The following is a 24,471-nucleotide window of genomic DNA, read 5'->3' as shown; positions in this document are numbered from 1 at the left end:
TAATTGTTGAGAAAAAAAAATTCCTTCTTGCTCCGGCTTTTGTACTCCACCAGTGGCTTCTGACTGGATGGACTCCCAGTAGAATAGGCTTTTATAAAAAAATAGGTGCACCAAGAAAAACCCATTTTGCATGTGTAACCCTGTGTAACTTGTAACAACCTGTGTCCTCGTAACACCCTGTGTAAGTGTAATTTGAAAATAATTCTTAGAAAATATTGTATAGCCGAAAAAATTTAAAATTATTTATTATTCTAGTTATTTATACCTCGTTCTCATATCGAGCTTGTAATGTTTTCGGCACTGTCCTTTCCACTGTGTCGCAAAATAATGTCGACGTGACCCATTGAATTCAACTTATCCACAAGGTGGCAGAGATCGTAGATGACAGGCAGTCCCTGGCTTCTTAATAAATAGATTGCATCGCCATTAGATGCACATTTGTCTGGAACTGCCCCTGCTAAATGGCGATATTTTTTTTTTTTTTGTATAATTCAGTAGTAGTTTTATTTACAATCTGTCCGCGAAAAGGACAATAATTAAATGTTGGGTGGGTGCCTGGACATAAGGAAGGTGTGAGTTACAATATATCTCTTGTGTTATACATAAAATTGGAGTGCCTGTTCCTTCGCAGAAGTGGGTTAAATGCCACATTTTACGAAAGTTTTGTTGTATATAGTGTGTGTGTTCCTTCAGAGCGCTAAACGGCTATATAACACGCCGTCAGCTTTAATTGTCTTTAGCTCCTCCACGCAACCAGCACCCGTTAACATGTCGACGACGTAAAAGTCAGACCCAATAACTTTAGCAGCTCGAGGGAATGTATTTTTCGCGGATTCACTCAACCTCTTCAAACACCTTATGGCCAGGAATGGGGCTGGTGCAGTGCCATAAGTAACGGTGTTGAGCTTGCAAAATTTCAAGGACTCAGACGGGTCTTTTCTCCACGCTTACGATCGACGTTGCTAACAAAACCCTTTCTACAGACGACGCATGCAAAGCATGTGAAGAAAAAGGGCCATCATTTGTTAACGCTGGAGGAGGATTTTGTGTGGGTGGTTGTAACGCCAAGTTCTTTTCAGTCACTGTAAATCGGTGCAGAAGTTTATGGTGCGATCTTGCACAGATTTGACACCTGGAAGTTATTCCTAATTCTTCCAACTCGGCTCGAAATCATCCAACATCTATTTGCTCGATCTGGTCTCTAGCTCGATTTTGTTTAGAGGAAGTGATCCACCTTCTAAACGTTCCTCCAACCGGCGAATGCTTTTAACTTTGACATTTAATCTTTTTTTCAAGTCAATAGAGTCACGGAATTAAGTTTTTGTTGAGTACTTTCCATTACAAAAAATTTATTTTTTCAATACAAAAACGAAATCAATGCAATTTTTAAGATTTAATATTTTAGTTAAATAAATTGTATTAAAATATTTTTCTTGTTGTTGAATTAAATTAAATACATTTTAATTTTGATTTCAAGACAATGCGAAAACGAAAATGATTAATTAATCTTATTTTAAATATAATAAATAATTTATTAAATTTAACAAAAAAAAAAAATCTAAATTGATTAATATGCCAAAAAAGTGTATATGTCAATACGAATTGAATTTAAAATTTTTTTTTTTTTTATCAAATATGACTTGTATTAAAGAAATTAAAACTAAAAAAAAGTTACTTCATTAAATACATACTTTAAAAAAAAAGGGAATAACACCCAATATGGGTTTCTCAAAATAATAGGAGCGTTCAAGCAAATTCTCTCAGAACTATGGTTATATTTAGCAATTTAATGTTAAATGTAATAAAAAAAAACTATAATTAGTACGCAGTGTTTGCCACGACCCATTGCTTTAAGTTTTCGATCTTAAACGTTAAAATTGTAGTTGGAAATTAATCTTTCTATACTTTTAAACCGTGATTTTTAAATTAATTACCTATATTCGTCGCATCGGTTCATGGTACCTTTTTGGAAAGCTCTTTTCACGCGCTAAAAGTTTATTGTTGGTTGCATTATGTACAAAATTGCATATAACAAGAAAGGAAAGCTAACTTCGGGCGGAGCCAAAGTTGATATACCCTTGCAGTTGTGCCATTTCTGATCATTCAGTTATATGGCGGCTATTGAATATAGTTGCCGGATCCCTATGAAATTTCAAATAAGATTATTTTGCCCAAAATAGAATCTTTACCAAGTCCCATCTTTCTAACTTAAAAAACACCAAAGTTATGCCAATTCCGATCGTTCAGTTATATGGCAGCTATATGATATATTCGACCGATCCTTATGAAATTTTGTAGACAAGATAATTTGGCCAAATAGTTTCAAACTCGAAAGCTCCAAAACTAAGAGACTAGTTTGCGTAGAAACCGACAGACAGACGAACATGCTCATATCGACTCAGGAGGTGATCCTGATCAAGAATATATATACTTTATAGGGTCGGAGATGTCTCCTTCACTGCGTTGCACACTTTTGACCAAAATTATAATACTCTGTCACCCCATCTTGGTGCTTCAGCCAACATTGTATCGCGCTTAACACAAACCGTAGAAAGATTTAAGAATCACATAATTTATAGCCTTGGCACGGTGCCAGAAAACCGTATCCCGAATGGCAAAATACCAAACGATATTGCCATCAACCAATTGCCAAGGAGTTTTTCGACTACGTTGGGTCCTCAAATGGTGTCGATATAACCAATGTACTCTGGAGAGACAGGAAGTCTGTTCGCTTTTTGTCCACCTATGTGGGCGTAAAGCCATTCGAAAAGACAAACCCTCGTGAAGGAACTGCGAAGGCTTCTCGCTTTGACAGAAAGGCTAAGCGACACATTATAATTGATTGTCCCCAAATTGTGCATGAGTATAATGCTCACATGGGCGGCCTAGATCTCATGGACGGCCTAATGGGACGCTATCATATCAGAGCAAAAACTATCATATCAGATCCCGCAAGACGTGTTTTTATTACATAATTAATATTATAGCTAAACCATTTCCCACATTGGTTGGATCGAAACAGTGGAAAAAGAAGTTGCATGCACTGTAAAACTTCTAACACGCAATGCATATTCACGAAATGCAGTCTAAATTTTTTCTGCAGCGCGAATAAAAACTGTTTTGTAGAATACCATAAGAAAAAATAAAATAAATATACATTACTTGAAAATGTGTTTTTTTCTACTCAAAGCCCCAAGCGTGCCTTCAGGCCCGCTTAGAATGCACCATCACAATATGCGAAAAGGAAGGTATTTTGCGCGGGAGTTTCAAATTTAAAAGGACATTTTCAAATAATTTACTTGAAAACAGTTTTGTAAAGTAAATTATGTAAATTTTATGTATTTTTTAATGTTTTTTTTTCAGATGACTCTGGCCATGAAAAAATCGGTTCTTCAGAAATAAAAGATGGTGTCAAAAATGCAATTGACCTCATTAAGTCTGAAGTAACTCAGGTTCTTCAAAACGCTGGGTTTGAATTGAGTTTCAAACTCGCCTGAAGCCCTCAGTCAGGACCCAAGGCGCGGTCGAAGTGGCAGCGGGAGCAGGAGGGCAGTCCACAAGCTGGCGAGGTTGCCAGTGGTTGAAGGACTTTTTGTCTTGTACTGGCGGCTGAAGCCAAAGAAAAATTTCAAATGGAAAAAAAAGACAAATTTTGATTTTTTTTTGGGTTTTTTTTTTTATATTTAGCCAACCGGAAAAATAGGAACCCTTTGGAGACCTAGTGTCCCGCGGAGTGCCCAATCAATCCCATCGAGGGATCGTGCACACTCAGTGCTAAAAACATAGATAAAGAGGTGACAGAAATAAAAAAATCTAAAAATGTTAAATAAATAGATAAAATATTAAAAATAGTGAGTATCGCAACCTTTTCATTTCTCACCTCTTTCTCTTCCCCCTTCTTCTAGTTTTTCTGAAATTATCGTTGAGCTCTCTAGAAATTTTCACAGTTTTCCTGGTTGATTATTTTTTTTTGTCGCAGCACGCTAAAAAAATTAGAGCCGGAAAATTAAAGCGTGCCCTCGCTCCTACCGTTACACGTTACAACACACCCACTCGATTCTGAGCAACACGATCAACATCACAATCATAATTGGTGATTGATTTGTTCGCGCGCACGTTTGAAAATGCAAATTCAAAAAAAAAAAAAAAAGTGTTGGAAATTTGGAAAAAAAAGTGTTGGAAATGGACGGCGTTCGGCCGAAAAAATATAAAAAAAAATGTGGCCAGATTTTTGAAGCTCGGCCTGAAATTTTTTAAATTTAAATTTTTTTTAAATTATTGCGCGTTCTGAACACTAGGTGGCGCTAATTCAAGTTATTTCCTAAGAAATTCCCACAGGTGGCGCTGGCATGTTCAGTCAGAGACACCTACCTTTCAATAGGTGGCACTTTACTTTTTTGTTAACTCGGTGATTTCTGTAATATTTAACCGATACGATAGCTAGCATTCTTAAGTTGGGGGTTATCGATGTTTCCATGTTACTCCACAGGGGGCTCCAAAAGTCGAAAACAGTGAGTCGAATCTGGTGTGCGTCGGACGTTTTTTCCACCCGCAGTTATAACAGCTAATGTGATTTCCACCAAAATTTTCCCACAGATGGCGCGCTAATCCTAACTGATACTGATTCTGGCCCACTAGGTGGCTCTTGATTTTGTTTGGGACAATTATTAATTCTAACATTTTCCAGCAGATGGCGCGCTAGTCTTATCCGATACTAATGTGTCTAGGCTCTTTTTTGAAAAAAAACTGGTTCTTATTTTGAAACATTTTTCAACATTGGCGATTTGAAATTCTCTTTATTTTAAGATTTTGTGATGGGGACGCGGAAGATCTTAAATTGTGGGCCAAAAAGGCATTTCATCATCCATGTCAGATAATAATAAATAATAACGAACCATTACTTGCAATAATTTTCGCTTTTATTATTGTCGTATTACCAATCTAAACTTGAACTAGTTTACATTTACGCATTTATCCAACTATACATTAGAGCTTTGCTTAATTAAATTAGTACGCAACTGAAATATTACAGGTTAATGCTAAACACATTTATGGTACACTTAGGACGTAGGGCAGCCTTAGTTTAAATCTAGAAATTAGAAATTTGAATGGATTACGTAGCACTCGCGGACTATTGGAACGATTTCACAATGTTGGCATGGATTTAAATAAAATTCTCTCCCCCACAAATGATATTTTATTCATTTTTTCAGCTGCCGTGGGATATACACATGTATGTACGGTTTAGATATAGTGCTCTGATCAAAGTCTTTAGGACGCCGAGAGCTGAATTTGTGTAATTGAGGTAATAACGAAAGAGCAGAGCATTATGCGTAAACTTAATTAGGCGCTTAATTTTCCATTACGAACTAATAAACATTAAACAACTAACAAAGCGCATTTATGCATTTATTCATGATGCCTCATGATATTATTTATGATAATTAATAATGCGCAAACAGACGACATTATAGCGCACATCCTCACACACACATGCCTATTTACACACACTCCCACACCACTGACTGTACAACTTTAGCTGACAACTGCAGGGACATTAATTAGCTGCAACAGCAACAAACAAAACGGATTTATGCACGTTAAAAGCGACTAATTATGTTACGGATTCTTTTTTCTAATTCTATTCTATCTTTTTTTCTACATCTGCAGCTTATGGTTAGAATTTTTGTTTCCTCGTGGTGTATCTGCCGTGTTTTCATCCTGTCAGATGGGACGACGAGTTCTCAACGTTTTCCGCCTCCGCCACTGCCGCCAGACGATGCAGCCAATGCAGCTGCTTCCTGAGTTTTGCACGCAATTTGCGATATTTAATGCCTCCTTCGCCTCCGCCTCCGCCTCCGCCTTCACCTACGCCTCTTCCGCCTCCTGCGCCGCCTGTCACTCCCATTGCCATCCCGCCTCCTAATCCTCCCGGGAACAGCTGCTATCACGTGCCCGTGGACAAGTCGTCTTTGAGCCATTGAGGAATGGGCCGCGAGCCGAGCTTTTTGAGCAACTTCACCAGCGCCGTGTTGTGATTCAGATAGTAGCTGCAGGGGAAAAAGGAGAAAAAGATACATTCCATCAGTGCAAAGAATAAAAGCAAGCGAATGGTGGGGGAGCAATTAGAATTTCAAATTGCGCGGTTTCAGCCGCAGACAGAATCAGACAGAACTGTTATGCAGATCATACGCGGGATAAGATCCCGCCGAAATCCCTCCCAGCTAAGTTTTTGAAATATTTTACTCAAGGGTTTACTCCGGTGATGGTGTAGAGAAGCTTCCATTCTAAATTAAAATTTATCTAACCAAAATTATTTGTAAAGAATGTACATAAAAATATATTTAATTTGGAAAAAATGAACTTTTTGATGTGAAATTTTAAGCTAAATAATATTTATTTAAAATACAGCTTCTTAAATCCAATCAAGAGTAATATGACGGTTAGATACTTCCCTTACAAATGGCCAAGTAAATAAATTACAAGCTTAGATATGCTCAAGCTATTTCTCCCATTTAGCATGTGGCCTTCAGAGACTCGCCCCTACACCCAGTGATAAATTTCCACATTTGCAATCATCTTGATGAAACCTCACATGGAAACAAATTTAGCCCACTTACAGCTACTTTTTACTTGGCCAACTCCCCTGATATATTTCCCATTCACTCCAATTGAATGCCTCACAAAGTAGTTCATCTGTCCATCTCCAACGCCCCTTTCCCACTTCCATCAATCCAGTGTGGTGTGGTGGATGCCCCAGAAAAAGGATTCGCCAGCAAATCGCTTCCCTTGTCAACTGACAACAGCTGGCATACCGACAAAATCGCAGTACAGGAAAGTGCACTTTTAGCGGCCGCAAAGTGCCAGATTCCCACCCACTACACGAAATTCTTGGCCGGCAAAAAAAGGGACTTTTGTCCACCAGACCTATACCCACACATATGTTCATTAATCCTTCACTCAAAGCAGCTGCCTCTGCTCCTTTGGCCTGCCTGGCCCAAATCACTCACACCTAGACACGAGTGATGGCTTTAACTTTTCCCAATTTCCTTCATTCCCGATTTCCCCACCTATTTTTTTGCGGATGTACCTATCTGAGCCAAAGGGTATGTCCAATTCGTAGGAGTTATGTAACTGATCGGAAATTATTGCCTTTAATTTTTATAGTAACTTTAAAACCAATAGAATCATATTAATATCGATTTCACTAATTTTAAGAATATATTGATATTGAATCCCTAAAATCAGATCAATGAATTGTTTGGTGACATTTGCATATTTTTAGTTTATTAGCCATTTAAATCAGTTTTGTTTACTTTATCAGTCCATTATTAACTTTTAAGTATGGGTTTAGCTGTTAGTATGGGGTATATTATAGTCTGATCACTTTTTTTGGTGGAATCTCACGTCTGCAAATTTCGATTTTACTCACCGCTGCAACAGCTTGGCGCTGCGCTCATCCATCGTCGGGTACTGACGGCCCTTGGACTTGCCCAGGCATTTATTGCGCTTCTCGCTGACGGCCTGGCAGTAGAAGCCCTTCTTCACGTCGTAGCGCAGGTGATTTGAATAATCGAGCAGCGGCTGGATTTTGAGGAAGCGCTGCAGCTCGTTCATCACATCGATGGGATTCAGACGCAACTGCTCGCCATCGATGATGTGCAGCTGCTGGGCCGGGTAGTAGGCCAGCCAGTGCTCCAGGTGTTGGGCGTACTTGCCGGGATTCAGGCAGCGGTTTCGGAGGTCCTTTAGCGCCCTCGGTGCCGAGTCGCCTGCCGTTATGACCTGCCAAGTGGTTGAGGTGGAAAATACAACGAAAAGGAGGTGAGTCACTGCATGTTTTGATTCAAGCACTCGGCAAAAATGTGTATGCTTTAGATTTAAGTTTATAATAAGTTTTATAAGTAATTAAAAATAGTTTTAAAATTAATTATAGCTTATTTCAGAAGTCTAAGTTAGATATGTTTCAGTAATCCCCACATAAAATTCTTTGATTCTTCGTAGGACATTCTTTAAGCATCAAACGAAACAATTTTAATTGTGACAAGCCACTTCTTATTTTGTAAACCTACATATCCTGGCTCTTTAATAACAAAAGCTCCTGAGGGCTCTTTCCGCTCCATACGTTTTTATTGAAAGTGTAGATTGGACAGGAGCCGTGGAGAAGAGGGCGACGAACCAGTTTTGAGAGTCCTGGTCCTGTGGCCCGGACACATGTCAGAGCCAGCTGCCGCCAGAGTAATCTGAAGCATTCCTACATGTGTTAGTTGTGGGACAAGCTCGGGTGCAAATAGAGAATTTTCCAGCACGGAATTCAGATGAAATGTGCCAAAGAATCAACGAAAGATGCCGGAGGAAGTGAAGCACCTACTTGCCACAATGAAGCCGGATGTCCCACAAGTTGCTCGAATTAAAACTGGATTTTCTTTCATTTCCTCTCTTGTTGTTTGTTTTGTTTGACTCGATTTGCTTTTGAGGTGAACCCGAATGAATTTTCCTGTTTGCTTGAATGTTTCTTTTTTATCTCCCAGGATTGGGTGATTAAGAGACAGAAATTGCAATTGGGGAATCGTATCTCCTCGATTGAGTACAAAATGGAAATAGGATAACTCTGCTAAATTATATGCAACTAATAAAGCATATTTCTTTAAATTATTGATAGTCTATTAGACAATATTCAAATTTTATTTTTTCATACCTGGTAGAAACTATAGTTGTTGGCTATCACGTCGCCATGGGCTTTTTGGTGTTGGTACCAGGAGTAGGCCCTCTTCGCCGGCGATATCAGGATCGTCACAATCTTGGCATGCGGCAGCAGGGAGTGAGCCCTCTTCGGCACCGCCTCCCCGTCGAAATAGGTGGCACTCTTCTCGAACATGAACCGAGGAGATCCCAGCTGCGTGGGCATCGGAGAGGTGGTGTTCGGCATCGCTTCCGACGGAAAGAAGTCCATGTACCAGTCCAAGCCCCGATAGTAGTTGTTCCCGTTGAAGAACTGAACCTCCTCGAAGGTTTCCGGACTGGCGATATTGCTCGCAACACTGCCGTGCATCGAGAGGAATGTGTACAGGGCTGTGGTGCCCGTTTTCTGGGGTCCGATCACCAGGAACTTGGGCAGCGAGTCGCAGTTCTTGGTCTTCGACCAGATCTTCTTGTGCCGCACATCGTCGCAGGGATTGCCCCAGACGGGATCCACCTCCTCGGGGTGGAGCCGGAAGTACATCTCGGCCAGCTGAATTGGCGGCGCCGAGGCCAACTTTAGATTGGTCCAGCACTGCAGGAACTTGATCACCGATTGGAATGTGTACAGGGCCAGACGGTCCGAGCCGTAGTTGGACATGTGAGTCATGAAGATGTTGATGGGATTGTAGACTATGGTCTGGAAGAGCTCCCCGCCCTGTATGGATTCATCTAGTTTGTCCCGCCCTCCGGGATATCGGTCAATGTACATGGTGTGGGTGAACAGGCCACAGGTTTGCCGGGGCAACACCATTATATTCCGATGGATGAACCCCCTTCGCAGCCGGGCAGGTCTCAAATGGGGATACTCCTCCGTGGAAGTGACCTTCACGTTCCACACCTTCTTCCAGGCCAGGTAGAGCAGCTCATGGGCGGGATAAACGCCCGAGTGATGTGGTGATATGGAGTACCCCGAGTCCGTGGGTATATTGTGCTCCAGGGCGAAGGCGTAGTTCAGTTGCATCTCGGCCATGAGGAGCGTCAGGTTGTCGTACAGATGCGGCTGCTGGTGCTTCCACATGTGTGAGAACCAATTGAACTCCTGGACGTTCTGCAGCAGGAAATCGTCGCCCAGATTCTCCTCCCTCGTTCCATGGTGATAGTACTTTCCGGAGAATCCGAGGTTGAACCGGAACCCTGGCACCATCGCGGCTATGTTTTTTTGCGTGGCTATCAGCGCCCGGACATCGTCTGGCCGCAGTCTTGTGCCCTTTTCTCCCACGAATATGTCGTCTATGTCCACGAGGATCATACGATCCAGGTTGAGACTGAGTTGTCCATGACTGAGGTAGCTGAGGGCGTCGAGGAATACCAGCCGGTGCAGCCAGAACCGCAAACTGCTGCCGAAAAGTACTCTCTGAATGCCGTCCAGCTGCCCGCGATCCTGGAGGACCGTCGTCAGGGGCAGTTGTACTTGGCCCACACTGTCCGCCGGGTACTCCTGTGTGTTTCTCTGGGCCCACTCCACCGGCTCGTAGGTACTGTGGTTATGCTGGAAGACCGCCCAGTCATCGCCAGGCAGGGCACCCCAAGCCGTTTCACCCGCTCGCGTTAGCCGGAGGACCGACGACGCTGGGTTCAGACTGGCATCCCTCAATCTCAGGTTTGTGTTGACAAAGAGAGGGAAGTCCCGGAGCTGGGCGCCCACTAAGGTCTCCTCGCTGGGACTCACGAAGCCCACAATGCCCACCGAGTACTCGCGGCAGTACTTGTCCAGGAGCTCGCGGTTCCACTTGTCCATGTTGAGGTACTTGTCCAGGTTCTCAAACACAATCACGCCGTAGCGGCCCTTGTCCAGATTGGTGAGAACTGGAAGGCTCTTGCCGGCCACTTCGATTTTGTATCTGAAAGGGAAACAAAAAGGTCAATGAATATTTAATTAAATTAAATAAATCGCACAGCAGAATAGCTCCATTAACAATAACCCAATAAAGTCACTTTAATGTAGTTTTCTGTTCCAACCACCAGATTGCAATAAATGCTATCACTAACGGTAAAAATATCTAAACGTCATAACTGTCAAATTCGAAACAACATGGCGCCCACAATGGGCAGGAAAGAAGAGAACAAGGATGCGAGGAAAAAGAGCGCTTGTCAAGCGGGACATTCATTGAGAGTGTGGGAAAATGAGATAGAGAAATCCTTCTTGGAATCTAGAAGTGCACCGAGAGCTGCATATGACATCTGGCTGTCAAAAGCTGTTCGTCCCGACAGCCCCGGGGAGTGGGCGACAGAGACGGATGGGGCCGGCCTGACACTTGCCATTCAGTTTGGATTCCCAAACGTGAGATGCATCCGATAAATTTTGTTTGTTCTAGCTGGGGAGATAAGCTTAGATTGCTCTGTCAAGGAAATGAAGCATCCCTCGCACTGCCACTCAGTGCTCTGCCCAGCCAACCACACATTTATTTATAAACTGATATTTTCACTTAACTATGGCAACGGATTCTTCAATTCATTTCCATTTGCACATCCCACACTTGTAGCACATACACGGAAGGAGAAAAGAGGAAAAACAATAAGCACTCCCTGCAATAATTACATCCAACATGGCTGTATAAATATTCAACATCCTTATGAATAAAATCAATTTCAATATTATTATTTTCGCTGGGCAAACCTGCTAAACGCTGTCGGTTCTGCGGCGCTGTCTCTTCGCCCTTCGTCCGCAAATATTTTGCATAAATATTAAAATATTTTCACTGATATGGAATTTCCAATTGATTGAATTTCACGTCTGTCTCTGTGCGTTTCTCTATCCCCTTGCTGGTCCAGCTCCTGGCTGGGAATGCATATGCATATGAATGTGAACCAGAACGAGACCGAGAACCAAATGTCGGTTTTGGTTTTGGGTATATCCTGTAAAGGCCGCCGCAGCCAGCATCCTGGACACGGGATGCGGATCCAGCGCACACATCCTGTCGGTGTGCGTCTGTGTTGACCATTTAGTGGATTTTAAAGCTAAACAAACCAAGCTCGTGACCGAGGCCAAAACCCCATCCCCCAAAACCATTCAAAACTCAGCGATCCTCCGCTCGAAATGTTGTCCACTTTATTCAATATGCCAAGCGGTGTTTCCCCCATTTAAGGGGCCCACGTAAAAACCGAAGCGCGACATAAAAAAGCCAATGGCTGCTCCATTGCCCCGGCCATGGTAACCATTTTATTTTTATTTTCTTTAATTTTTTTTCGGGTTGCGGCCACATTCGCCGAAGCATATTAAAAATATTTGCAGCAGCTCCCGTCGCTGCATATAAAAGTCATAAAGCAAAACAGTTTATATATGTCTGAATGTGGTGCTCCGCTGGGTGGAAACAGTATTCAGGGCTTCCTGTAGAGACAGTTGAGGAAAGTATTTTAAAAACGCAGTTGTGTTCTTATAGGATGAAGGTTTCTTCTTTTCACTATTAACTTGATCTTATTTCAAAAGGTTTTCCGTGTAAATACTCTCTGAATATTTAAGTATATTTAATATTTCGTCTTCTAAGTCATAACTCCCTAGTCGCCCTTGAATCGCAGAACCCTATTATTTCCCCCACCACTGTGAGCATGAGCTATGAGGTTTGCCGGGGGCGTGGCACATTATTGATAGTTTGGTGCGATGGGCCAGACAAAAAACGAAATGACTTTTGGCCTCCTCCCGCATGGCCCGCGAGTTATGGGAGTTGAGCGGCAGGCATTTCAGCCCCGCCGGGGAGACAAAATATAAAATCAGGTAGGGAGTTTACGAGGGTGGTTGGGTGGCTGGATGGCTGGGCGGTTAAAACGCTGACACACTGCATGCATTGCATATTTTATGGCGCGTCAACACGAGACCATGTGTCACCCAGCATGGGTTCTCCATTTTGAAGTGGAGCCTGGGATTCCGCAGCAAGCCCATCAAAGTGGTCATTTATGTTCCGTCCGGATATTGAAAAATGGCACGCCCGCCGGACGCCCGTGTGCACAAAATAAGAAGGTAAATTAAGTCACAAAAAGGAGCTTTCGGTTCGAAAAGGGATATGACCTGCAAGAGGTGCATAAAAAGCGAATAAAATACTTAAAAGCGTTAAAGTTAATGAAGGTATAAAGCGAGGAGTGGCCATTTCATGTTCATAGGCTTTTATTAATCCTCTTAAATGTTGAATTAAAATATTGTTTTAATCAATCATATGATTTATCAACTGTTTAAAATAGTTATGTTTTATTATAATGGATGTTAAGCCCATGAAGTGGTCCAAAACATCCCAACATCGGATGACATCCCTGAGCCCTGCAATTTCGAAAGGAATTTCCATAGCATACTTTTCAGGTGTGGGAGGGAAAAAAAGAAAAAAACATTAATAAAAACGCTAGGAAAAGGTGTTTGGGGTGACGGGAGATTTAACGCCAACTTCTGCTAGGTTATTCGAGTGCTGTAAGAGCATTAATTAAAGCGTTTTATCTGCACAAAATGTTTGTTTAATTAACTATATAATGACACTCTCCTTTGCCGCATCCGAGTGTGACAGTGTGTGTGTTGGTGTTTGAAATTTAATTGCCAGACAGAAGGGGAAGGCGAGAGGGAGCTGATGAACTTCATTTACAGGCCCGTAGCGGATTTGTTTTAAAAACCCATTACCGGGTATTACTTGCAAGTAAATAAATGTTGCTTTTTTTTTGCACACGAATACGGATACAGATACGACTACGGCTACGAGTGGTTCTGTGTTAGAGGACACACGCTCATTTGTTTGCATTTGTATGGGGTGTTAAATTATCCTCAGGATAAACGTTAAAGTGCAAATGGCGGTGTGCGAGGGAGCTTCTCATACCCTAGCAGGGGGCATATGGGATTGTTTTAAAATATATTTAATTAATAATCCCCAGTCTCTAAATACAAATTGATTTAAATGTTTATTTTTGGTTTTATCTCTATTTGTTTTGTTTATTTTAATTTCAATGTGACGAAATGCAAGGTAGCTACATCTTCGGTTGTCCTCAGTTGCTCCACCCGGATACCCTTTTGCACGAAGTTTTCCTGTTCTTCTTCTTGTCGCTGCTTCCGGTTTGAAGGTGCATGCTTCCCTGCCAGTCCGTCCGCCCGTCTGTCTGTCTGTTTGCATGTTTGTTTGTTTGAGTGTGTTGGGGCGCAAGTTGCTGCCAGTGCCTGGGTGTGTTTGTGGCGCTGCTTTCGCTTGTCGCTTATGCAACGCATTAAATGGGCTTAGTTTTAGTTGACTTCCCACTGCCACTTTGGCTTACAGGGACTTGTTTCGGCCCTCCCGCCCCAGCATCTCCGCCTCCGCCTCCGCCCCGCCCAGCCCAGCCGGCCAAACACTCCACGGCCGGCACAGTGTTTGTAATTTCATTAGAGCGCTTTGGGGCAGCTTCATCTCGGTGGCACATCTAGCTTAGCCTTGTTGATATTTGCGTCAGGAAATTAAGCTGTAGGGCGTATCGCAAATACGGATTACAGCCAACTACTCAGGAAAGGATGTACCTCCAGGATGTACATCTTACTGTTTATCTTCAAGGAATCAAAATTATTTATTTCACTTTTCAATACAAAACCGCATTACTTGCCCTGAAAAGGTTACTCATATTTGAATAGAGAACTTGTTCAATATTTTGTTTTCAGTGCACTCCCAAGATTGAGTTAGCAAGTGCCCGTAATCGAACAAATCCACCGCATTTATTTGGCCAAGTGAGCCACCATTCTGCCGTGTTTGCGGCCAGCCTTGCGACTTGATCCCTGCCACAAGACCCTCCGGCCATATGGGCCCGCCCCAAAAGTTGGGCATTGGAAGAAGTGGCGCCGCCGTGAGCCAAAGTTTTAGCTTATTAGCCGTGAGTAATGATGCAATTAGCAGGGTCATCCCATGGTCTGCCTCCTGATTACTTGATTACATGTGCCGGGGTTCACAGACACATGAGCCAATTAGTAGCCAGGTGACCGAAAGGCGATTGATTTTTATCAGAGGAAAGTCCATATGGAAGAGACCCTACCTGAACACAGAAACATCAGATATTGTTGAACAAAAGTTATACTTTTTTATAGAAATTACTATAGATGGTTGTTCATTTGGGTTACGAAACTCATTTGAGGGAATGTGTGGCTATTATAGGTTATAAAAATGCACTATTATTGAGACATTTAATATTTAAAATTAGAAAAACGCATAAGATATTAATTAAAATTAATTATCCTTCGTCACGAATATTAATATCACCGAATTTTAATCACATCATGAGGGTTTTCTTCTAAAGTAATTAAGTCTGGCAGCCAAAAGCTAAAATTCCAGACTAAAACTTAACATCGAGTACCGACACAGTTCAACCTCAAGAAATGTGTAGCCCAATTTGCAGTCCGTGTATGCCATTCGAAGTGGTCTATTAGGAAGTTCAAGTTCCGCCCACAACCCACTGGCATTTCCAATTTAATTCCGTACGTATTAAGACATTTTCCCCATGGCCTATAATTTTCAAGCGTAATTAACCCCACATCCCCGCAGGAGGAGCTACTTCAAGTGGAAATGCTTTCCTTTAGCAGAAAGCACTTTACCGGTCGCCTAAGCAACTCGCTGAGTAATCTATATATCATAAATAAAAACACTCGACGAGGACTTTGCTTTCTGTGTGCGGGCGTCACGAGAGGTTACTTCTGGCTCGGGACACTAAACAATGTGAAAATTATACAACAAATGGCCATTATATGGCATCGACTGGGAGGAGTCGCAATCGTTAGGGTTGCTCTGTCCTCCCCAGCTAACCCGCAATTTATTCTTTCATCCTTTCGGTAAGGGCAATAAATGAGTTTAAACTAGAAAATTTATTATACGCCGCGAAACTACTTAAGCCCAACACACATTCACTCCAAGGATCGGGCAAGGATATATAGAGGGAGACACGCGAAGGCAATGTCCTTAAAGTCGAGACACGACTTGTGAGCCTTCCCCCGCCTGTTTAGGCCAATATAATCACGCAACCCAGACGACAGCTCCGGGAATGGTGGGCGAAAGGTCGGGGTAACCTCCTGCTGCTTGAGTAATTCAATAAAATAACCAATTTGTTGAAAAAAGAAAGGAGAAGAGAGGAAAATAATATAACAACAAGCGACAACAACAAGCCCCAGCAAAAAGCCAACTTGTCACACAAAACATGGATGGGCGAGAATAGAGGTTACGGGGTGGAGCCTTCCACCAGGGGGTTCAGTGGGCCAAAAGGTTGCTGGAACAATCTCTGTGAACAGCAGCCAACAACTCGAACTGCCGCGTCACGTGCCAAGCGCTAGAGCAAAAATATTTTTCCTCATTTTTTTTTTTTTTCTATTTTCCGCACAAACCCAGCCAGTCCACAGATGGGAGAAAAGCATAGAGACCATATGACTATACCATATATACCTATATGTACGGTTGTGGACTATATTGTATGGCCATTGTCGTGGCCTAAACAGTGGAAAACATTTCAATGAAATCTTAATGAAACGATTCTTACAAATTGAATTTGGATTTGTGGAATTTTTAATTGCAACTGAAATGGAATTTTAGATTTCAGCCAGTCTTGGGGCTAAACAAGCATTTAATAAATTAAATTCCGGTTGCATGGATTTATAAAACGGATTTGTGGAATTTGTAATTTAAAAAGGAAATGGAATCTCATGCTGTGACTCGAGTAAATATTTATTAAGGGGGAATTACTTAAGGACGGCCCAGTCACACATTAAATATTAATGATGGATATTGGCCATCCATCAAGAATAAAAATTCAAGCCTGATGGAGGCAGGCAACTTATTCTAAAAATTGCCTCCATAATGCCATTTCGGAGATGACAATACACGAACAATATAAATCCCTCAATATTTATGAAAAAGTTGCAATTCCATGAACGAATTATCTAATTTTACAGGCCATTGATTCCCACTGTGGCTTCGCAGACACAGCTGCCTGGTGGCCTGGTGGCTGGTTAAACTCCATTGACTTGTGAAAAATTGAAAATAAAAATTTTCCGCGACATTATTAAAGTAAACATTGGCGAAAAGGGTGTGATTATGATGAGCCAAGCGAGGAAAACTGAGGCAGCCAAGGATGAAGCTAGAGATGCGGGAAAAAGCGAACAGGGCCAACAGTCTTCTAGCCTAGCCCGGTTGGCTGTCGTTGCCATGGCAAGCATCCAATTGTGGTGGCTGTTTATGGCGTTTGCCATGTGTCTGTGCGAATTGACGTCAGCGGGGTTATGGCGGGTATTTTGGGATAAAAAGGGAGCTGCCGTGCCGTGCCGTGCTGCTCTGCTGCTCCGCCGAACACCGAACACACCGCTGCTGTTCGTTATTCGCCTTTTGCCATTTCGCGTTTTAAAAAGTTCAGGCTCCCAGTGGCGCAATCAGCGCCCAGAATAACCGAAAGGATGAGCGTCGTTTTCGGGCTGAGCCACCACAAAGCATGCTACATTATTCACACACCCCCGCAGTAGCTGCCTCACCCATAGCATAGTCCCCACATCATGCACTGTGGGTGGTTGGTTGTTGGTGGCGGTTGGGTTCAAATGATAACAATGCTGCTGATGACTTCCGTGCGCTGACTTGCCTGCTTTGCCTGACTTGACTTGACTTCCTCATATACACCGCCTATGCTCCCATGCATACTACCCCCGACCAAATCAAAAATTGAAAATAAGGTTAAGTAGCTATTACGCGCATAATGCATTGGGGCATGGTTTCGTGTACATTATAAATGACAATTTAATAAACGACTTGTGCTAGTGAGGAGGGAAATTGATGCACTAACAGAAAATAATACAAAGATTCCCTTAAAACTCTATTAATAATGTTGAAAGTTAAAGAGTATTTTAAACCTTCTTTATACTCGTGCTTAGTATTGACTTTTAACTATTAACTTAACATGGATACAAATAAAATCAAACTGCTAAATGACTCAATAATATATTATAAATAAATGCCAATCTAAAACCATTATTGTTCAACTTTAAAATTTTTCCTTGTGTGCAATACCAAGCCATTGAAGCGATGTCTTTTGGGCCGCGTAATTACCTTGGAAATTTTCATTAGAATTTCACGGCGCATTAGAGGCAGAAACTTGGTGTGTTGATGCCACACCCTACCCTTGCCGCCCCTTGTTCCAATCCCCTGCAGGCCTTTTTCTGGAGGCCATCCAGTTTTCTTTCCTTTTTTTTTTGGGAAGGGCCCATGGCGATGGCACACAAATGGCGGCAGTCCGGGCGGAAAAACTTTCGCAAAACTTTGCATACTTGCTGGCGCGTTGCCTTTTGCCAGAAATTTGTATGTACATTGTATAACGTGGGCCATTTGTCCGGAAAAAGGAAGAGCTCCCAAAAGCTGGCAATCAATCAATTGGCCAGTCTCTCGGCTCGGGCTAATTGGAGCGGCTAAAGAGCACGGCCAACAAAGCGACAGACCGTGTGGACCAAGTCCATTAAACGAAAAGCGGGCCGAAATCACGGATTGGAGAGCATGGCAATTCCCCTACTTGAAATTCAGCGTGATTTCTACAAATATTGAATAAATTTACGGGCGTTTTTTGTCTTCCGGGCTCACGAATGAACAAAAGATAGAGCGGCCTGCCCGTAGCAGTACCTCGTAACAGTCGGTATTACGCATACGTCAAGTCAAGAGCGACACTTGAAAAGTCAGCGAGTGAATTTTTCATGGCTAATTGAGTGGCAACTTGGGAGCAATGAGCAGCGTCGCTCCGGTTCATAAATAATGGATAATGGGGAGAGGCGAGTGCTAGGAATGTCGCCAACACAGATAAAGCTGTAGAATGCACCTGTGACCCCACGCCCGCCACTCACCCACGCAGACACCTTTATGCCATTAACCCCACAGAAACACGCACACACTGAGATTTCAATAATGGCTGCCACGGCGTCAGCGACAACTTTGATTGCCCGGGCATGTGTGCAGGCGCTCGGATGGCACCCTTCGGAGCAGCTCCAGGCGGTGCAACAAACTTAAACTACATTACATGCCACGACAATCTGCCAGAGCTTCTGCTTCGTCCTTTTTCCCCAACACAGAGAGCTAAAATCTCTTTTAAAATAAATGGAAATAATTATCTATTAACTAACAACTGAGCTTTTGTGGACAATCATTAGAAGAAACTAAGCCTTAATACGAAATTAGAACCAAAACGAAGTATCTTAGTCTTCAAAACCTCCTAGTTTGTATCCGTGTACTTTTCAATTCTGTGTGATATGCACAAGTGACTGCATCATCTCACATGCACCCGACCCGCTCCTCAAAGTCGCATGCAAAAGTCATCAGCAATAATGAGATGGTAATGTTAATGAAATTTGTTGCCCTGCTCCAGCTGCAGCTGTCTGGGCAAAGTTTCGAGTGCCCGAAACCCCAAGCCCAAGCCCAGCCGAGCCAAGCCAAGTAAGCAGACTAGTCACTGAAGAGTACTAATGAAGTCATTGATAAGCAGAGACAAGAGCAGAAACAATCCGGTCGGGTAATGGAGGTATCAAGTATCCAGCTACACAAGAAAATATCTCTTGAAGCAAACCTAGATGTGAGCTGCATTGGATCCATTGGATAATAAGGAATTTGATGAAAATGCAAGGTATAATAAAATATTTTCATTTAAAGGCTGGTTGTTGTAAAATATTTATGTTTGAAATTTCTACATCTGTACAGGAATATGGTATGGTAGCCATCTCTGGCAGATCCCTGCCGCTCACAAACGAGGCCCTTACATCTCATATGACCGAGTTGATTAGCTTATAGGAGGGATTGCTTGCATATTTGGTTGCAGCGCGGGAGACAATGGCAGACATTACTCAACTGAAGGAGTGGAAGCTAAGCAAATGTGCGGCGGAGGAGGAGAAGCTATAGCTATTTGTACTTGAAATCTCATTAAAGTTGAAGCGTTTGTCTGCTGCTGAAGCAGCCGGGCTAAGGGCTTGCTAGAACGACAAAATTTAATTATACATCACAAAAGCCAAAAGAAAGCAGTCCAAACAACATCAACAAAAGCTGCGCCAAATTGGAATTTTCGCCCTTTGACTTGTGGCCCGAAAAGGAGGATACTCTCTTTGGGACCTTTTCTTTCCTTGCCGTGGCCTGTTACCGCATTTTACACAATTTACAAACAAGCCCACATGCACTCTACCGGCCATTTTAAAAGAGTGTGAAGAAAAACGAAGAAAAAGCAAAATTTGAATATAAAAACGGTAGGGCTATTGAAAAGCTAGCCACACCCCGATGCCAAAGTGCAGCTGGTATAATAATTGCGGTTATTTGCTGGAGGCTGCACATCCTGCGGTCACTGCGGTTAACCAATTGGGCGGGCTCGACCGACTCACACCTACTGGAGCCCAGGCACACCCACGGACTGGTACAAACGCGACAGCAGACGGCCGGGCAGACGGCAGAATTACAAAGGCAGAGCCCAAGGAAAGAATAACTCTTTGTGCGCCAGAAGGTAGGCAACGGAAAACGAATCCAGAAAAATAAGGAATGCGGAATACACTTTGAAAATAAATGGTAAAATTGTATAAAAATAACTCAAGAGATAAGATAGACTTCTACTAGCCTTCCAGCAACGCCTTTTGACATTTAATATTTTTATTTATTTAAATGAAAAGAGTCCTTGACGAAAGTGCCTTTTAATGTTTGTCGAAATAACATCTTTGATCTCGTAGGAATGCTACTTCTCTGCAACTAGAGCTGCAAAAACTGCTGACTTGGCCAGGACGAGGCATGTGCAGACATCAGGTGGCAGGGCAGGGGAGCGTCGGACAGGTGAGACACTGGCCAGAGAGAACGAGACTTCCGCCCGGGCTGGCCCAGATGGATGTGCTGGATGGATATGGCTGGCAGGGCCAGGATGCTCGGGATGCTGAGGCGGCAACGTTTGGCAGGCCACTCGACCACAAAAGCATAAGTTGCCAATTAAACTGGAATGCTTTGCTGGCAGCCCGCAGCTGCGGCACAGAGGCCACCCTCCTCTGCCTCGAAGCCTCCGGAGATTCCCCACTACACTTGAAATAATAATAAGCACTTGAGTCGCATCTGAAGGCTAAACCCAGCTACTTCAGCTAAGCAATAAAGTTTAAATGACAAGCTCCTTATCCATTCTCATAGCGTGTGGAACTTTCAGATATTTCTCCGAGTGAGCGGCCTCTGTCTGGCTGCATAGCTTGGCATTAATTTCATAACCTGCCTTTTTATGGCCAACTACCCAAATTGGGTCAACATTGACAATGGCCAGGCGGCCAGGCGGCCAGAAGAGGAGCCGGAACAAGGGCGAAAGTAGAGCATTCCGGAGTCCAGACTCCAAAGGACCTCCACTTGCCGCCTGCAATTCATTTTCCAAGTGCCAGACTCTGTGCTGGGCTGTGCAGTGGTGTTGGTTGCGCTGCCACTTCCGCTTCCAGTTACTCCGAGTGTAATAATTATCGCCGCATCGCTGCCTTTGCAATTATGCAAATTTGTCCGAACTAATTGTCTATGATTCCTCCTTTGCCATTCGCCATGCGAAACTTACTTGATTCGATTGTAGACGAGCAGCTCGGCGATGTCCCGCCCCAGGCCGGAGTATGTGGTCTCCACAAAGACCAGGACCTTTGGATCGATTCGCAGCCTGGCCTCGGAGCGATGATCCGGTGCAGGAGAGGCATCCCGTACGTGTTTCCCGCCCGAGTTGATCATCCGGCAGTTGATAATGGGTGCGGGGTGAGTGTCGCGCTGAATGAGGCTGGAAGTACACAAAAGTAAGCAATTAGTAAGTGATTTAAGCCCAGGTTTAAGCTTCAGGTTCCCCCCTTTGTAATTTAATATTTTGGACAACCCTGTAAACCCGCACAACAAGTACGTTTCTCAACATTTCCAAAGCAATTAAATGGAACAAACGAAGAGGACAGACAGACGTTGACTTTGGGAGCTGTCAGAGAGAAAACTCATGCATAAAAAAATATGCTAGAAATAATAAAATGTCATGCTGCACAAAGCCCCAAAATGCAACATTTCGTTGGGGCGGAGGATGGAGGGACAGATAAGCGAAAGGCAACAAACTTGCCAGAGGAGATCTGTTCATCCGCAGCACAAGATGCAGCAAAAGACGATGGGACGCTGGCGGCATTCATTTATTGTATTTGCTTTGTGGAGCAAAGGCGGTCGGGGAGGGGAGGACCATCAGTGACACAATACAGCCAACGTGTTGCAAGCCAAAAGTGAAGTAGCTGGGGCGCGGCAACGCTGCGTATGCGCGATATTCAAACAACGTTAGCGGTTGTTGCCGCAGCATGTGCGGTGGCTTGATGTTGCGCTTGTCGCCGCCTGTTGGCTGCCACAGGATAAGAGGCTTGGCTTCTGTCCTCCTTACATCCTGCCAGCTATCACAGACATGGAGAAATAATGGTACCAGTTTCAATTTTCCAGCTCCCTTTATTATTTTATTTGATATCTTTAGTTACATTTTGGAAGGATACCACCATCCATCCATTGTTTCTCTCTCTGCACCTTGTTAGCGCTCCCCAGGCCTGTCTCACATGTCTTCATTTGCATGCTCTTCCCGGGTCCTTGTGGCTCTCCGTCCTCTTTAAAGGCAACAATGTGGCTCATTAACAAACCAACAACGAGCTGAAAACTGAGCCATCTAGTGCCGCTCCCCGGGTCCTTACATTTCATTCCCTCCGTCCGTGTCTGGCGGGGCTGGCCATATCTTTCCCTTTAGCTGTTTGGGTCAAAACTTTTCGCATAGGAGTGGAAAAGTTTGTGCCCCGAAACTAGCCGAGAATCACCTTTGACCTGGGCAACTTTCCTATTTAGATTCTATCCTGCTTTCCTCTGGATCCACTGACCACCACCCATCTTCATTTCAGCCACCGCATCTTATCCCCCCCGACCGAGTCGGCCATTTTATTATAAAGCTTATGCAATTTCCACATATCCTCGTTGCTTCCGTCTGACCTTTTACGTAAACTCCGGGTAGTCCATTACAGGCAGTACCCAGTAGCCAGCAGGCAGCGAAAAGTAGAAAAATAATAATAACAAAAACACAAGTACCTGTGAAAGCAAAGCGCTTAGGCTCCAGGCAGGAACATGTGTAAGAGAACCCATTGCCGAGCGCCTTTCAAGTGAAATCCCCAAAATTAACAAAAACCTATTAGGCCAAGCCTGGAAATCTGCAAAGGCGCTCGTCCTGTCCGGGCTGTGCATGCAACAGAGCTGGTTGCCTTGCAAAATGCAAATACTTTTTGCATTACGAAAGTGGGGAGAAAGTCCGTGCCAGGTGGGCCGAGTGGGCCGGGGGTGGTGGGCAAGCAGCACATATCCTTTTGGCAGGCTGGCAAACTTTTGCACTGCCAAAACAAAATATTTAGATAGCAAACGAGCACACACAGGCCCCCCAAAACACACGCTCACCCGCACAAACAAACAAAAATAAAACAGGTGGGTCCTGGAAAAACACCAGAAACGAGAATGTTTCGCTTTCAGTACCCGAATGCCCTATAAAGATGGCGAAAAGTGCACGGAATAATGTTGCAATACTTCGTAAATCAAAACATTAGCTATAAATAAAGAGTTGCCAAATGCAAGTCAAATTTATGCGAAATTTGTGTGAGTTAACGAAATATTTTGGGGAGAACACCAAGGACATGGTGTCCTAGGTTCTAGAGAACGAATCGTACGTGGGCTGTGGGCTTTAAAGGAAGGAAGGAATTAGTTGTGTTTGTTTGGGGAATGCTTTACTAATTTAATCAATTCTCAAATACAATTTAAGGATGCATTTCCTTGAGTTTCATCTCTGCCACAATCTGTGGGAATTCCTCCATCGTTATCACCTAATATAGCCTTTCCTCCGCTCATTATCATCCCATTGGCTGACCAACAGCAACAAAGAAACTATTTACAAGTTTCGCAACCTTTATAGGACATTTTCATAGTTGATCAGCTAGCTGGGGGAAAAGTTTGCGATTGCTTCTTACTTTCTGACGCTGACGCTGACGCCCAGGTCCTGCGCCAGGTCCTGGATGATGAAGAAATTGTGCTGCTGGCTCAGCCTTCTTGTTTGCATTTCGTGCAACGTTTGCCAGGCAGGCAACCTGTTCTGTGCTGCCCCGTTCGTGGCCTCAGTTCGCTGATTTATTTGTGCACAGCACAAAATTTCCGTTTCCGCTGGCGATGAGGCAGAAGTGGGGGGCGGTTCCGAAGGACTCCAAAGGACGTAGCATAGCCAGGTCGTCCGCCTCCGTCGCCGCCTCCGCCCTAGCCAAGCAAGTTTCGTCTTTTGTGCTGCATAAATTAGGCAACAAAAAGTCAGTTTATGCATTTGCGACGTGTTATTTATGCGGGCGTGCAACAAACTTGGCTCGCTCGCAAATGTTGCACTGTCAACGAAGCTGGGCCAGAGCCGTGGGAGCCGGGAGGAGCCGGGAAATAGCGAGAAACAAGGCCATGAGCGTGGCCAAGGCTTATTAGTCAAGTTGGCAGACATGACGCGGGGCGGTTTTATTGAATCCGTGAGCGCATAAATTCCAACATCGTACGTAGCCCCGGGGTCTTTAAAGCTTTTCTAAAATCCGAAAGAAGCCAAGAAGCAGAATATGACTGCGAATAATGCCGGGCAAGCCGTGCTCAGACAATAAATCGTATGTAAAATTTGTAATAAATTTGCAAAGTAGCAAATGCAGCAGCCACAGAGTTGAGAAGCGGCGGCAGCGGCCAACGGGGCGCATACGTAATGCAGATTTTCAGTGAAAGAAAATCCGAAAATAAAAAAAATATA

General features: G+C 43.5%; 1 protein-coding gene across 1 annotated transcript in view; it reads right to left on the bottom strand.

The window, feature by feature from the left end:
* Positions 1 to 4,897: 4,897 nt before the first annotated feature.
* Positions 4,898 to 24,471, bottom strand: part of LOC6506180 (bifunctional heparan sulfate N-deacetylase/N-sulfotransferase) — a 54,398-nt gene continuing 34,824 nt past the window's right edge. Inside the window, exons 3-6 of the mRNA XM_001958359.4 lie at positions 21,229 to 21,438; positions 8,699 to 10,583; positions 7,433 to 7,785; positions 4,898 to 6,050 (exon numbers count right to left, since the gene is read on the bottom strand). Coding sequence (XP_001958395.1) covers positions 5,948 to 6,050; positions 7,433 to 7,785; positions 8,699 to 10,583; positions 21,229 to 21,438 — 2,551 coding nt within the window. The 3' untranslated portion in view covers positions 4,898 to 5,947. The remainder of the gene's footprint in view (positions 6,051 to 7,432; positions 7,786 to 8,698; positions 10,584 to 21,228; positions 21,439 to 24,471) is intronic.

Source organism: Drosophila ananassae, chromosome 2R, assembly GCF_017639315.1.
Source record: "Drosophila ananassae strain 14024-0371.13 chromosome 2R, ASM1763931v2, whole genome shotgun sequence".
In the NCBI taxonomy this organism is placed as follows: Eukaryota; Metazoa; Arthropoda; class Insecta; order Diptera; family Drosophilidae; genus Drosophila; species Drosophila ananassae.
Note: the sequence above shows the minus strand (reverse complement) of the source record. Positions and strands in the feature narration are given on the sequence as shown.